Raw genomic sequence first — 14,954 nt, forward strand, 5'->3', positions numbered from 1 at the left:
CAGCGGACATCGTTGCAAACCCCCCAACTGTAATTTGTAGATCTATGAAGACCGCCCGCCGCTGCCTCACTTCCGGTGTCATCTCCGAACGATTGGGAGACGTCACGGCTACGTAATTTACGTGCGCAAACATGGCGGTTGAGCTGCAGTAGAGTTTTGTTGCCATGTGAAAATTGTCTGGTAAATATGAGGCATTTAAATTTTATAGATACTATTCATGTCAGAACAGTCGGTTAGGATTTAAGCTAAGTGCTGTTAACGTTACCCAGCGGCTGGTGTTAGCTGTAATGCGCGGACCGTTAGCTTGTTTAGCTCACCTCAAACGTGCTTCAGTGAACGTTGGCTAGCTTTGACTTGACACCCACGTTGTGCAGCTGTTAACACTGGATTACTGCAGTGGTGTGTTGGTTATACATTGTGTCATTGTGTTCACCCTAATGTCGATATTACGTAAAATATCACCTACAGTTTATGTCGCATAGGCCCAAGGCTTTTATTCTGTGATGGTATGATGCTATTGAGACACTGCAGTTAGGCTGTATTTATCCTGTGCTGCAGAGCTTTGTTTTCACATATGTGCTGTTCTTGTGTTCACCTGTTTAGAAATGGCAAAGGTTCAAACCCCAAATGAAAAGGTGGTGAAACCCCCTGTGAAGAAAAAGAACAACCACAACTCTAAAAACTACAAGAACACCAAAAGGAACTACTGTATTCTGTGTCGCAGGTTTCATATGAAACATGTAAGTGGCTCTATATTTATCAATACATTTTAATGAGTAACACTGCTGGGCTGCTGGATATGGGTTTTCCTACAATATTGAGCTGTCACAAAAGATTTATAATCTTGACGTTATGTCTCTTTACTACAGGAAGCACAAGAGCATGTGCATAGTATGCTGCATCACAGGGAGCTGGAGACTGTGCTGGGCAAGTGAGTGATATTAGTCAACGACAGTTTCATTTAAGAATTATTTAATTTCATCTTTTTTTTTTTTCATGAGGGATGCAAAAATACACAAATGAACACTAGGGCTGCAACTAACCATTATTTTCATTGTCGACTAATCATTTTATCGAAAAATGTGTTAAAATATTGAAAAATGTCGGTCTGTCTCTCCCAAACCCCAAAATGATGTCATCTAATGTCTTGTTTCGTACTCACGCCAAAGGGTTTTAGTTCGTCATGGGAGAGTGTGTAAAGTCGCCAATGTTTGAACGTAAGAAGCTGCAATAAGAATATTTTGGGGTACTTTTATAGTACTTTTCTATGAAAAATGACTCAAACCGATTAGTCGACTACTAAAATCATCACTGATTATTTTAATAGTCGATTAGTCATCGATTAGTCGACTAATCGTTGCAGCCCTGATACATTTTGGTGGGGGGTGTAGTATGATCTGAGAAAAGAAGTAGAAGGATGGCACCCATAAAAAAATCACTGTATGTTCCAATACCCATACATTTAGTGTGTCAGAAAACAGTATGTCCCAATATACAGCATGTCAAATGCAGTATGCCATAAATACCAGGATGTTCTATTACATGAGGCCATCTTTTGCAGTTTGCAAGCCAACATGCTTTTTTGGCTATTCTGACCCACAATCCTCAGCACAGTGGCTTGCATACTGCAAAATATGTCACATCAACTGGGCTGCAAAAAGATGACAGCTTGACAGCTAATTGACAGCCCTTAGAAGTCGCAATAACGGCTGACAGCGCATTGAAGTAACTGATGACATGTTTGAATAGCAATTGGAATGTTACTTATTTAAATAAACTAAATAATCATAAAGATTACTAACAAGAAAAGGACATAAGTTTGAAAATATCAATAGAAATGCATGTGTAATTTCACTGCTGTGAATATAGTGTTAGAATCTACAATGTATGCAGTTATAATTTAAAAGCAAAACTACATACATTGCAGAGCTCTCCGGGTTGACCTCAGGACATTATGTTATGAGAAAGCAGTATGTCCCGATTGTGTGCATATTGCATGCAACAGTATGTACTTTTAAAGGGCAGCCGCAGTACATCCTGAAAGTAAAAACAAAAAGTAAGCTATTTGGAGTGCACCCCTGTTCTATTTCTATGATGACACCATATGTACAACATATGTTTAGGCTGCATTCCTCAGGAGTATTTCCTTCAGCGAGAAGTTTGACTCATAAAGATAATTGTTTGTAGAAAAGCAGGTTTATATTTGTCAATGTAAGGTCTTAAAAAAATATTGTATTGGTATCGTATTGAAACTCAGGTGTTGTGTTGGCATTAGTATCAAAAATATCAAATTATACCCAACCCTGACATACTGAGAACCCATAATCATAACATGCATTGGCCCAAAACTCTCATGGGCACCATTTTGTTGTTTTGATCTGAACAGAGAGCTAAAAGCAGGGACTCTGACATCTCCTCATGTCCGACAAAAATGGTGTTTGTTGTGTTTTTTCATTATCAGGGATTCATTTCATGAGTGTCAGGCGTGTAAGGCCTCCTCCATGGGTTTAAACGAGTACGCTCGGCACATCTCCACTGCTGAACACAAAGCCAAGTTGAAGAGCTTGACGCAGAAGAAGGTGAAGGCCCTCTCTCTGTTCAAGACTCTGGACAAAGAGACCATGGGCCAGATCCTGGAGAGAAACAAGACACTAAAAAAAGAGGAGTAATAATTTATCCTGTATATCTGTTTGCATTTTATTCTCTCCGTGTTGTGATAAGTTTTAATAACTTGTGTTTTTTTTTCATTACAGGAAGAAAGCAATGAAAAAGAAAAAGAAGAAACTGAAGCAGATAGCTGGTCAGAAGCGTGCAGCCATGCAACAGGGAGGCAGCCATAAAAACATGGCGGTGTCCAATGTAGCGAGGCCGGAAAAATCCAAACAAGTGAACACGAGGATACTGAAACAGGGAACGTACCAGCAGGAGAGAAATGATGCTGTTGTTCAAAACAAAGAGAATAAAGTATCCAGTCTGCAAAGACCTCTTTACCAAAGAGAATCAGTTTTGCAGTCTCAAAGTGGAAGATTGACTTATTTGTCAGGAGAACCTGCAGGTCGAACTCTGCATTGCTCTAATGTTCGAGACCAGTCCACCCAATCAGCACAGCAACCTGACAACTATTCAGTCAAAACTGAGAGCTCCCAATCGGACAGACTTAATAGGAGACCACAAGGAGGTGTCACTAACAAGCCGGGACAAAAATCATGGCCTACCAACAGCCAGAATGACTATTACAACAAGCAGTATGATGGAGACTTCACCAGTGACCAGCTTCCTCATAACGGAGCCATCATCTTTGGTCACGGCCAAAATGAGAGCACGGAATCTTCTCAGCCAGGACGAGAAGGTTCAGCTCACCATGCTTCAGTGAGTGGATCTGCCAATGCAGCTCCCATACGGGATGTCGACATCAGCGCGATGCTACGGCAAATCAGAAGAGCGCTTGGTGTGAGGGAGCCGTGCAGAGCTGACCGTGAAGCCCGGAAGCAGAGCAGTGAGGCGGGTGTCCGGGTGACTGAGAAAGAGTCGCCGACAGGCGGGTCCTGTAGGAGGCACGCCAAGGAGGCTACACTTCCCGTCACTTCTGCTGCAGCTCCATCTGTGCAGTCTTCACAGGTCAACAGCCCTGCTCATGCATCCCATTCTGGCGTTTCTTCGTCCAGTGTTGCTCCTCCTGAGCCAAAGCAGACGACATTTAGAACGACGCAGGGAGCGACACAACAGTGTGAGAAAAGCTCAGTGTCTGCAAGTGACTCAAATAGAGCATTAAACAGCAAAGAGAGAGAATCTCAGGCCCCGCCTGACAGCCAGACCTCTGAGCCTACCTCGAACATCACCCGCAGGGTTCGAATCGCCCACAGATCAGCCATAGTTCAGGGGGGAAATGCGGCTGGACTTAAACCAACCCTGAATAAAGTGTTCAGCTTATCAGGGGGCAGTAGTAAGTCGAACTGGAGGGAGATGTATGAGGAGAGGAAGAAGCAGGCGAGGGGCAAAAGCATGCCCAGGTAACCTCTTCATGTCTTTTCCGCTGTATCCATTTTAACCTGTATTTGCCAAACAGGGATTTTTATTTGTTGTTTTAATTCTGTGTGGTAACAGGTTTGGAATTCAGCTGGCAAACCCTCTGTCGTACCAACAAAGCTCAACACAAGCAGAATCTGACATGACTCTGTCAGAGGGCTTCCACTGGGAGTCGTTCCCAAACAGTCCTTCAGCTGCACACTGGACTGGACTACCTCCTCCGCCCCAGGACACAGTATATAATGACTCTCGCACAGAAACCCAGTCAGCTCCTCAGGTGCAGGAGCCTTTGGAGCCACCTGGTGCAGCTCAGGAAGGCTGCAGCAGGCCGACGGTCCACGCCGTCTCTGTGAAGATGGAGCAAAGCTGTGAGGATGAGAACGGAGATTTGAGAGCCAGCAGTGGTGCCAGCAAGAGGAAACACAACATGGTGAGTGTAGGTCACAGCTGGAAGATCCAACTAATAGATTTGTATTATTGGAATTTAATTGTTGTGTGTTCTTGCAGTATGATGACGTTTCTGATAAGCAGTCAAGTGGAAAAAAGAAGAAAACAAAGTCAAACACAGGTAATTCTCACATTTGAGAGCTCTAAGCGACCAATGAAATGTTGCCGACCTATGAACTTTCTGAGTGACTAATCTTTGGTCGACTATTGGAGCTAGCTTCCTTTATTTGTTATTGTCTTTTTTGAAAGGGGCAAATGTAAATATATGCACATCATGTGTAGGTACAAGCAAGGCTACTGTACAACGACATAACTGAGAAGGATAATGCCTGCACACTGACTCTGAACCACAGATTCATTTAGACAGATGATGTTTTGATTCCGGTCAAGTTGTCACATTAAAGAAAGAAATGTCATCCAGTAAATCTCAGTGTGTATTTTTCCCTTTCTTCCTGCTGCACAGACCAGGGCCAGATGGACCAGCTGTTGGCTGTGTCTCTGAGGGAGGATGAGCTGAGCCACTCGTTGCAGGATTTGGACAGGTCTCTGATCCAGGCCCGCAGTGCCCTGCAAGCTGCCTACACAGAGGTCCAAAGACTCCTGCTATTGAGACAGCAGGTAACACCACTAATGGAGCTACATAAATCTGTTTTACTGTTTCCTCAGGTGTCTTTTCATTTGTTTACATTAAACTGTTCTTCCTGCTGTTGTAGTTTACTGCTGAGATCAACAGTCTGAGAGCCCAGCGCATTGAAATCCTGCAGGGGATGCAAGGTACAGTCAGTTTACCCTTTGCTTTAAATGACCTCATACGCAACAAGTAGTTTACCTTTGTCTTTCTTCATCTCTCTCAGGAGGATACTCAGGAGCATCTACTATAACAGAAAGAGCCACCACCTCACCAGCAGGGGCACGACTCTCTCCCCTTCCTTCCTCTAGTGCCTTCCCCACTCAGCCATCACCCACAAACCCAGTATCTTCCATCAGCCCCCTTGCCCTGACAGCCATGCAAGTAAAGCAAGAAATCTTCCAACAGTCCGCAGCAGGACAGGCCAGTCAGTTTGCCAAAATGCTCCCCTGTAACTCTGAGACACCTCAGGTACCTGCGACCCAACCTGTCCCCTTGTTTCCCGCTGATTTGCTCCCCTCACTGCTGCTGCCATCAACAAGCTTAGCTGCTCCAACAACTGCTGACACCTCTCTGAAACAACTCCAATCTGAGCCCTCTGTATCGCCAAATGTAAATCAGCAGACTGTGAGGTTAGCGAGCGAAGAAGCACAGCCAGCTGACAGTGATTCTGAGGAAGAGGCAGGAGGAAATCTCAGCACAGAGCAAGTTAAAGGAAAAGAGCCAGCAGCAGAGAAGTCTGACTCCACTTCAGCCCCCAAAAGAGGTCAGAATGCATCTGCTGCAGCATCAGACGACGATGGAGGAAGTGAGAGCGACGCCTCTGTCAAAATGATGGAGCCCTCCAACCCGGTGGTCATTGATATCGATGAATCAGACAATGAGGACGCACCAGATGATCCAGTCCAACAAGAGCCCCCTGAGAAGTCTGTCAGTGTGGAATTTAATTCTTCAAGCACACAGGCGGTTCAGGATAATGATGCTGAGAGGTGAGATCACAGTTGGTATAGAATCCTGAACATTACGAGCATTGCTTTATTTATAAGTGTGAAATGCGACTAACTCTTTTCTCTTCTCAGGAAAGTTCAGCCGACAGCTGTGCCAGTGAAAGATGCCAGTGTTCCCTCGGGTGAGTGTTATGTCTCCTGCTAACCCATGTCCCTAAAGCCACAAAGAACATGTTGGCCAATCAGCAGCCTGAAGAAAGCTATTTGTGGAGGGCTGCTTGGAGCAAGGACCTCCGTAGCATTCTGACGCCTCTGTTCTTTTCCAAAAACACTTTTCTGGCCATTATTCATCGCCATAACTCAGGAACAGAAGGGAAGAAATTGGGTCAGATACTTGATTAGTGACACCAGTCTTGGGTGGCCCCCTAAAACTGTGCTAATCGTATAGATCTTCTGCACAGCTGGGGGGAAGATGTATGTGATGTAGCAACATCCATATGTGAAGCATTGTCTCCTGTCATTGCTGCATATTAGCCTGGACAGACATTGATGTAAACTTCAACTTGATTGGTTGGTGGAGGTATACAACCACAAGGCAGTACATTGAAGGTTTTTTTTTCCTCAGAGGGTGTTGAGAATGAGGAGCCATCTGTGGGAGCTTTTTTGAATCACACAGGACCAGTCCACGGCCTCCAGGTTCATGAGGGTCGACTGTACACGTGTTCAGGGGACAACACGGCGCGGGCCTACGGTCTTATGGTATGTTGATTACAAAATTTTGCCCCTGCTGACAGCTGCATCCTTCCTCAGACATTAAACAAATCTTATTAAACTACGACAATCCGTCTGTGTCATGCAGACTGTTCTTTGCTTTTTACTCGTTGTGAAAAAATAACTAATTATTTTTCAGGTAAAGAAAACACACAATAATCTTTATGCACTGCTGTTGTTGCTGCTGTTACATTGAATTTATTACATATATAGTTATGCAATTTTTTCGACATACCAAGCACCTAAGGCAATGGATCATAATAAGATGTATATTTTGTCTCTGTGTATCCAGAACAGGGAGTACCAGGCCGTGTTTGAAGGTCACACAAACAAAGTCAACTGTCTGCTGGTAGCATCGTTCCCAAACATGCCGGCGCGCCTCTACACCGGATCCAGTGACCAGACTATCCGCTGTTACAGCATAAAGGTACAAAACGTCTGGACACTTTATGATTTGTTTGTGTCTAACCCTTATTAGACCAGGAGTGGCTTCAGTTGTTAAAGAAAGAGCAGCTTTAGGCCCCGGTCACACAGAAAGCGTTTTAGCAGCTGGAGGCGGCTTTTTGGATTTTTCAAAAAAATGACAATGAAGCCTTTTGCTCACAGTTTTTGCCATCATACTTAAAATACATGCCCACTTCTGTGAGCTTAGTTCTGCCTCCTGGCTTCTGGTTTGCATGTTGTTTCAATGTCTTTTTATTCAGTGATATATTTCTCTCCTCTCACTTTTAGACCACGAAGTGTCTGGAGCAGATCACTCTATCGGACAGAGTGTTGTGTTTGCACACTGCCTGGAACATCCTGTTTGCTGGACTCGCCAATGGATCAGTGGCTAGCTATGACTTAAAGGTGGGTGACTGTAATAAAGGGGAGGAAACTCAAGATTTCAGCACCATGAGTGGTTGGTATTTCTTCTGATTTGACATCAAAGTCCCGGTGAAAGAGAAGTTAGAGCATCTTTATCTTTTGTAGAGAATATTTGAGCGGAGTACAGTCACAAGAGGGGTTTAAATCACTTCCTTTGCAACTGATTAGACCAATAAAAAGTGGGCGGGCCTGGAGTTTAGCACATAATGATTAACTGAGGCAGAGACACAGAATTAAAACTGATAATGTATTTTTTATTTCACTGGCTCTTTAAAAACACTCATATGCTGTAACCTGAGTAAACCAACAATCTAAACTGGGTTTGTGTTAGTCATATTCTGTCAGATTATGTTTCTGGCACGTGTTAACCTGTAACCAGTGTATTTGAACGAACAAACGAAATAAATTGTTGACTATATTTTCAGAGCGTAGGTCTTGCCTTTGTATTCTTGTCTGTCGCAGTAATGTTCTGACAGCTGCTTTAAAACAGTAGCACAGTTATCTCCACATTTTCTTCAGCCCTGATCTCTCTGTCTTTCTCACTCAGACTCTGAAGCAGTTGGATGTGTTTGAGTGCCACGGCCCACGAGGTGTGAGCTGCCTGGGTACAGCACAGGAGGGCGCCCGCCGAGTCCTGCTGGTCGGCTCCTACGACAGCACCATCAGCGTACGAGACGCCAAGAGCGGCCTGCTGCTACGCACGCTGGAGGGTCACACCAAAACTGTACTCTGCATGAAGGTGAGGAGACAAACCCACATCTGAACACTTGAGCTGTTAAACTTTATAATGATTTTCATCCAGGTAAGGAGGCTAAATAACTGGAGATTCTCCAGTTTAGACATTTACATCGACTGGAAAAACGTTGGGTTGTATGTCTTGTAGATGAAGTGTAGATCTGGTCATTAAAGAGATTATTACTCGTATATCAGGTGTACTGAATTACAGTACAGTACAGTACAGTACAGTCTTTGTTGTTTTCAGGTGGTGAATGACCTCGTCTTCAGTGGCTCCAGTGACACATCTGTTCATGCCCACAACATCCATGTAAGTTAAAAAGTTTCCCAATAGCTAAAATTATCTACGAGTAAGGATGGACAGACACTTGAAGTTTGCTTTCCTGTCTTGCTACATTACAAATCTATTAATCTTAATTCCTGTGTCTTAAAAGTTGAGCACAAATTTAGTTATTAAAGTGACAAAAAAATGAGATTATTCAGATTTATAATCCTATTTAAATGTTAATTTATGCGGAGTGTGTGTCTGGGTTTTTGTTCTGGCATGTTTCTCTTTCCATTTCTTGCGTTCACTGTCTTTGTTTTTGCAGACGGGCGAACTGGTTCGTATCTACAAGGGTCACGGTCATGCCGTCACATCAATAGTCATCTTGGGGAAAGTGATGGTGACAGCCTGTCTGGATAAACTGGTCCGAGTTTACGAGCTCCAGGTACAGAATATATGACTCAAAATTTACCAAGATGTGTGTTTAAGAAAGTGGACACAGGCTGTTTTTTGCTTCACCAACCACAGTAAAATAATCAAAACAAGTTTTTTTCCTTTATTAATTTCAATTAGATTTCTCATAGTTTCCATTTGCAGTGTTAGAAGTGAGGTACAATCAGGCCGCCATTTAAAAAGATCTTAAATTTGACTCCTTGAAACCTGCAGATATATTTTGTTCTGGGTGTTTTTTAACTAACCCCTGTATCTGTCGTCTTGTGCATCACTTGAATCATCTATTAACTCGTCATTTAAACTTTGTGTGTCTTTCCAGTCCCATGACCGCCTGCAGGTGTACGGGGGTCACAATGACATGGTGATGTGCATGGCCGTACACAAGAGTGTGGTATGTTGCTAAAGCTGATCCAGCCATGTTTCTGAATCTAAATGTGCACAAACGATGGACTAATATTGTTAATCTAGGTATCTACCATTGTTTGTCTCACTCAGATCTACACAGGCTGCTATGATGGCAGTGTTCAAGCTGTGAAGCTCAACTTGATGAAGAACTATCGCTGCTGGGTAACGACTCATTACACAGAGAGTGAAGCTTAGAGGAAAAATTTTTTGTTATGTTTTTTTTATTGACTTGTATCTTGACGTGTGTCTCTGTGACCTTTGCCCCCTGTTCAGTGGCAGAATTGCGCTCTGATCTTCGGCATGGCGGAGCATCTTTTGCAGCACCTCGTCAAAGACCACAGCAACCCGAATCTGCAGTCTGTCAAATGCCGCTGGAGAGGCTGCAGCACTTTCTTTGGCACGCAGCAGTGTGTTCGGCAGGTAATGAAACGACGCCATCTTTGTTTTGACAAAGTGAAGATTACCAGTCGGCTCATTAGCCAAGCAGTGTGCATGAGTTCCTTAGTCTTGTTTGTATTTGTCCTGCAGAAGCTGCCGGAGCACATGCAGAACCACGCGGAGAACGACAGTAAAGTGCAGCTTTGACAGCAGCAGCGCTGAAGTAAGGTAGCAGATAAGGTTGGAGTCTCATCCATTACAACACATTGACTGATTTTCTCTTTCAAAGTTCTTCCGGATTTTCCGTTTTACTTTCTATTAAATTCCTGTGGGAGAACATATTTTTCTTGTATTTCCCATCTTATTTCCTCATCTCTTCGGTGTTGTGCACCCTGTGTGACCTCTGTGACAGTGAAACAAGGCAGGCCGCTTGTTATTGATCCCTGAAGCCGCTGTATGACAGGATTAAGACGTTCAATCTAAAACCTTTTGGGACCTTAGTAGCTTAGTAACCTCAGTAATTATTTGTGGTTATCGGTAATTCTTCTTTTTTAAACAAGTAATTCACCCCTCTTTTTTGGATCTGTTGGTCGATACCATAAAATATATTATACAGTAACCCTCCTCAGATATGTGTGTGTGAGGCTAATTATTCAGAGCATTTCTACAGCTATGCTGCAGCTTATAGTGTGAGCTGTTTCCAGACTCAGTTAACAGGTTTTAATTTGTGGAACACCAAAGCAGAAATGCCACATTGTCTGAACCCTGAACAAAATGAACTTATACATCAGTTATACATCAAATTTACAGTTTCATAGTTATTTTAAAGGAGTATTCCACCAATTTGGTGTTGTGTTCCTGTCACATTGTCAGACTCACACTAAACAGTTTAAAAAAAGGATTAAAACCAATGCAACAGAACAGGTGATATTGTCTTTAATCCATGCATTTGTCTTCCCTCTTACACCTGGCACCTATAATACCCACAATGCAACTCAACTGCTTACAGGTCAGTTGCAGAGTCACGTGTATAATGCTAATAGGGGCTAATATAGCATCCAGCTGATAGATTCAAGCAGAGATGAGAAGCCGGCTACAGTAGTCTGGTAAGCTCTAGGCTTGGGCACAATCAAGTTATTATAGTATACTGGGGTATCTATAAAAACTTATATGGAGAGGCTGTATTGAGGATGTAATGTATGTAGTGCACTTCACGTGCCACTAGAAGTCAGTTTCTGCTGGTGGAACAGGAAGCTGAGCTGGCAAACATGGCAGCTGCCAGTAGTGAAGACAGGATTAAACAACCAGTTAGCAATGGCAGAGAGACACAGAGGGACTAAACAACATATTTTAACATCTAACTCTATGAATTATGGATTTATGTCAACCAAACCAGAGTTGGTTATTGTTGTAAGAGTGGACTAACTAACTAGACAACTAACAAGATTAACTAAGACAGTTTTGGTGAGCTTTTTGTTTGTTTCTGTCGAGTCTGAATGAGGTGTATTTGGATTAGTAAACAAGGCAGTTCAGCTCGTCTTAGTTCGGCGGAAGACACAAACTTACATTCAGGAAGTCTGCAGTTGTGTTTTTCTGTCTAATAGGAAAAATAAGAGTATATTACCTTCCTTGACAATTTGTTTATTCATTAGACCAAAGAAACGGAGAGAGCTTGTGGAACGTTGCGAATTCACTGGTCAGAGAGGTTAAGAAGTGCTGCACACAAATACCAGCATAAACCGCATACCCTGGTAAAATTTCGGGAAGGTTTGAGAAAATAGATGCCGCCCAAGCCCAGTAAGCTTCTTCCTAACTCCACACATCCAGATTGGTTTCATTTCCAAACTTGTAGCCTTCAACTCCCACTGAGGCTGACTCAAGTCACATCACTTTAGACAATTTATCAGATTTAATGCAGCTCTCTAATTTTAGGAAAGGTTGGGGCTCTGAGGAGGATTTTCAAATCTTTTGGGGTTGTTATCAGTTCTCTTTGGTCAGGACATGCATATGTGGACGGTAGCTCAAATATGGAAACAAACAGGCTCAACTTGCTGGTATACTGTATTATATTTAGAAAGTGCAGTTTGGGAGTTACTCCAGGGTTTTAAATCCACACGTTAATATTTCGCAACCTACTTCCTGTATAAAGAATAAAAATCTTTACCACCTGCTGTCACGTCAGATTTCTCTTTTTTTTGAGTCGGTAAATTGTTAATTGTTGGTGATACCACAGTGTAAAGACAGTATATCCTTAACTACTTCTTGACTCAGACATTTGCTCCTGTCACACTTCAGAACTCTGAAATAAATTCCTTGTGTTGACCGAGAGGTTTGGTTTAAAAAAAAAAAATCCTCATCCATAAACGTATAAACCATCTGTTAATTTATAATGTTTCCCACAGAGTTATTCTAGGCAATGAACTTGTTCCTTTTATCACTTTTTCCTTGTTTGAAAACTCACGCTTTGAACAATAGACGTAAGTAGTTGTGAAAGTTGTCAGACCAAACCTGTAAAGAGAGTTGTTCAGTTCAGTGAATTCAGTGTTAAAGTCATGCCTTAATTTTTGTATGTAAAAGTGTACAGTGTGTATTTGACCTGTGTTTAATACCTTCTGTATGTGTACAGCAATAAAGCAACAAATTTACAGTGTTCACTTCAGTTTATTTTAAAAACAATGTACAGCACATTCAGTATTTCTCTTGTCAAACAGTGTTCATACACTCAATCTTTATATTCTAACATTATTCAGCATTTGCATCTGTGCATTACTAACCATATGTTATTTATGACATGAGACTTACAAAGGTCAACTCTCCGCTTCGCCGCCCATCACTGCTTCATACCAGACACTAATGTAACATGATTATCAGGTTACACTGACTTCAGCATTCATCAAAGTATGTCACTCTCATCAGCAGTGTAGGGTCGAGAAATCTGATGACGTTTCAGGAATCAGCCTAATACTGATAGGATGTCAGTCGCCTAAAAATGAGCTAAAATTAAGCTGACATTAAACCTAAACCATCATAGTCTGAGTGATGACTGAAATTTAAATGTCACGTAAAACTGGAGAAATGATCAAGCGTCAAATTTTGACCTCAAGACTTTGTTGTGCACCTGTGCAAAAATACAGTTTGTTCAGTAATGCTGAAGAAAAAATAAAGTTAAGTTGCTGTCCAGGAGAGTTGTGTCACTAACGTGAGCTCCAGCTGTCTGCAGCTACATCAGTGGTCAAGAAGGTGGCTTAAGAATACAAGGTGAGCTGAAGCCACTGGAAAGAAAAGCAAAAGATGAGAATAAAGATAACAGACAAAAAAATAAAAACCACCACAAATGCAATCCAGTACAGCAGTGCAAATCAAATCAAAAGTGAAACATGTTGTAATTGTTTGCATCAGTTAGCTATTGATTATTTTTTCTTAGACTTAATTATGAGCTGCAACTAGTAAAGAGAGCTCAGCATATGTTTCAGTGCTGCATACATATTTATTTTTGGTCTTTTCAATTAAAGGGTGACAGCAAACACCCCTCTGGTATAACGTAGCCGAATGCAACACCGCCTCAAAGTCCAACCTCAAAATATAATACTAAACAGCATTTTAAGGAGGGTAGTAATTACAACAGAGCTACAGCTGTTCCTATTTTTCTGGTCACTCAGACTGCGACCATGTCAAAGCTCTAATAATCATAGAGCAAATATGAGTAATACCACACGCAACACAATATAGAAATGCATTAAAAGATAGCACAAGACACACACTTTCACTTTGTAGATCACAAAAACTAAAACTGCCTTACCTCCAGGACGTTGAGCTTGATTACTCCATCTCCGTCTTTGTCAAAGGCATTAAAAGCTCCTGCAGGAGACACAACAGTCTTCAATCAAATCTCTAAGGTAACCTTTAATTCATGCAGTATCACAATGCTGCAATAAAGGGACCTACTATAGGTTGAATTTTGTCATAAAAACGTACTTGTCATAGCACTGATTTAGTTTTGAAGATAAAGGGTAACGTTGGTTCTTTTCCACCTGGGTCCTATTTCCCCATATTGTTATCTCTAAATGACTAATTGGAACAATTTTTGAAATCAGTCCAGTATTGAACAAGAGCGCTGTGGTGAAACAGGCTGCAATAGAGCCACTCAGGGCATTTGCGTATTGTCGAATTCACATCCACTAATCATGCTTGTTTTTGTAACGCACAGGCTTAGACTGTTATTCTAAGGCCCAATCCCAATACCCCCCCTTGTCCACTACCCCTTTGCCCTTGGCCCTACACCTCATTCATCCTACCGACCGCGTTTGCCGCATTCATCATGCTTCGTTTGTTGAATGACAGACGATAGGGGACTTCTGCTAGCTAGCTAACCAGCTAACATTACGAGGCAGCATAGTTATACTAGCTGGCGTGTTATCGTAATGTGAAAAGTCAGACAATTTTGCAGAACAGGACAGATGACAGACACCAGATAGTGCGAGCTAGCTAGCTAGCTAACAAGCAACCTGACGACAGTAACGTTAGCTATGTATGAGCTTTTTTCCCCGTCTCTTGCTTGGTGGTAGCCATGGCGACTTTTACCCCTTGCTGGCAAGTCAGCATCTGAAATCCCTCGCTCTGAAGGGCTACTTTGATACCCACCCCTCGTTATGCCCCCTACCCCTACACGCAAAAAGGAATTGGGACACCACTATCTCGCGGGAATGCGCAAATGTGGGGTAGGGCCAAGGGGTAGGGCTAAGGGGGGGTATTGGGACAGGCTGTAAGTGTCTGACACCATTATAGAAATAGACCTTTTTATTAAAGACTAAAGGCCCAGACACACCTAACCAGCTTCAGAGAGCTGGTGTCAACGAAAGCTTCCTGCTGTGTGGCCTGACATTGACATGTCTTAGGCAAACAATTCCACCTGAACACACTGCAAAGACTTCAACTGTCGATCAAGGAACATGTACGTTCTGTGCTTGGGTGAGAGGAAGTAACTCTTCACATCACCAGACAGCAATCGTCTGTAATCCTCATTCAAAAAGGG

The 14,954-nt window shown here is 42.5% G+C and overlaps 2 protein-coding genes across 3 annotated transcripts in view; one reads left to right on the forward strand and one right to left on the reverse strand.

Moving 5' to 3' along the window:
- Positions 1 to 105: 105 nt before the first annotated feature.
- On the forward strand, positions 106 to 12,572 carry znf106b (zinc finger protein 106b). The gene is made up of 21 exons (XM_033648625.2): positions 106 to 180; positions 604 to 740; positions 870 to 931; positions 2,462 to 2,665; positions 2,754 to 4,010; positions 4,105 to 4,456; positions 4,534 to 4,594; positions 4,937 to 5,091; positions 5,187 to 5,247; positions 5,328 to 6,090; positions 6,181 to 6,230; positions 6,674 to 6,807; positions 7,112 to 7,246; positions 7,552 to 7,668; positions 8,234 to 8,425; positions 8,669 to 8,731; positions 9,012 to 9,131; positions 9,459 to 9,530; positions 9,635 to 9,706; positions 9,818 to 9,964; positions 10,073 to 12,572. Exons 2-21 carry the CDS (start codon positions 606 to 608, stop codon positions 10,127 to 10,129), a joined length of 4,209 nt encoding a protein of 1,402 aa, XP_033504516.2. The 5' UTR covers positions 106 to 180; positions 604 to 605; the 3' UTR covers positions 10,130 to 12,572.
- capn3b (calpain 3b) overlaps positions 12,564 to 14,954 on the reverse strand; it is a 24,462-nt gene continuing 22,071 nt past the window's right edge. For both annotated transcript variants that reach the window (XM_033648629.2, XM_033648628.2), the window contains 2 exons: positions 13,722 to 13,780; positions 12,564 to 13,194 (listed from right to left, as the gene is read on the reverse strand). In XM_033648629.2, coding sequence (XP_033504520.2) covers positions 13,168 to 13,194; positions 13,722 to 13,780 — 86 coding nt within the window. In that variant the 3' untranslated portion in view covers positions 12,564 to 13,167. The remainder of the gene's footprint in view (positions 13,195 to 13,721; positions 13,781 to 14,954) is intronic.

The sequence above is a fragment of the Epinephelus lanceolatus genome, chromosome 13, assembly GCF_041903045.1.
Source record: "Epinephelus lanceolatus isolate andai-2023 chromosome 13, ASM4190304v1, whole genome shotgun sequence".
NCBI classification, from domain to species: domain Eukaryota; kingdom Metazoa; phylum Chordata; class Actinopteri; order Perciformes; family Serranidae; genus Epinephelus; species Epinephelus lanceolatus.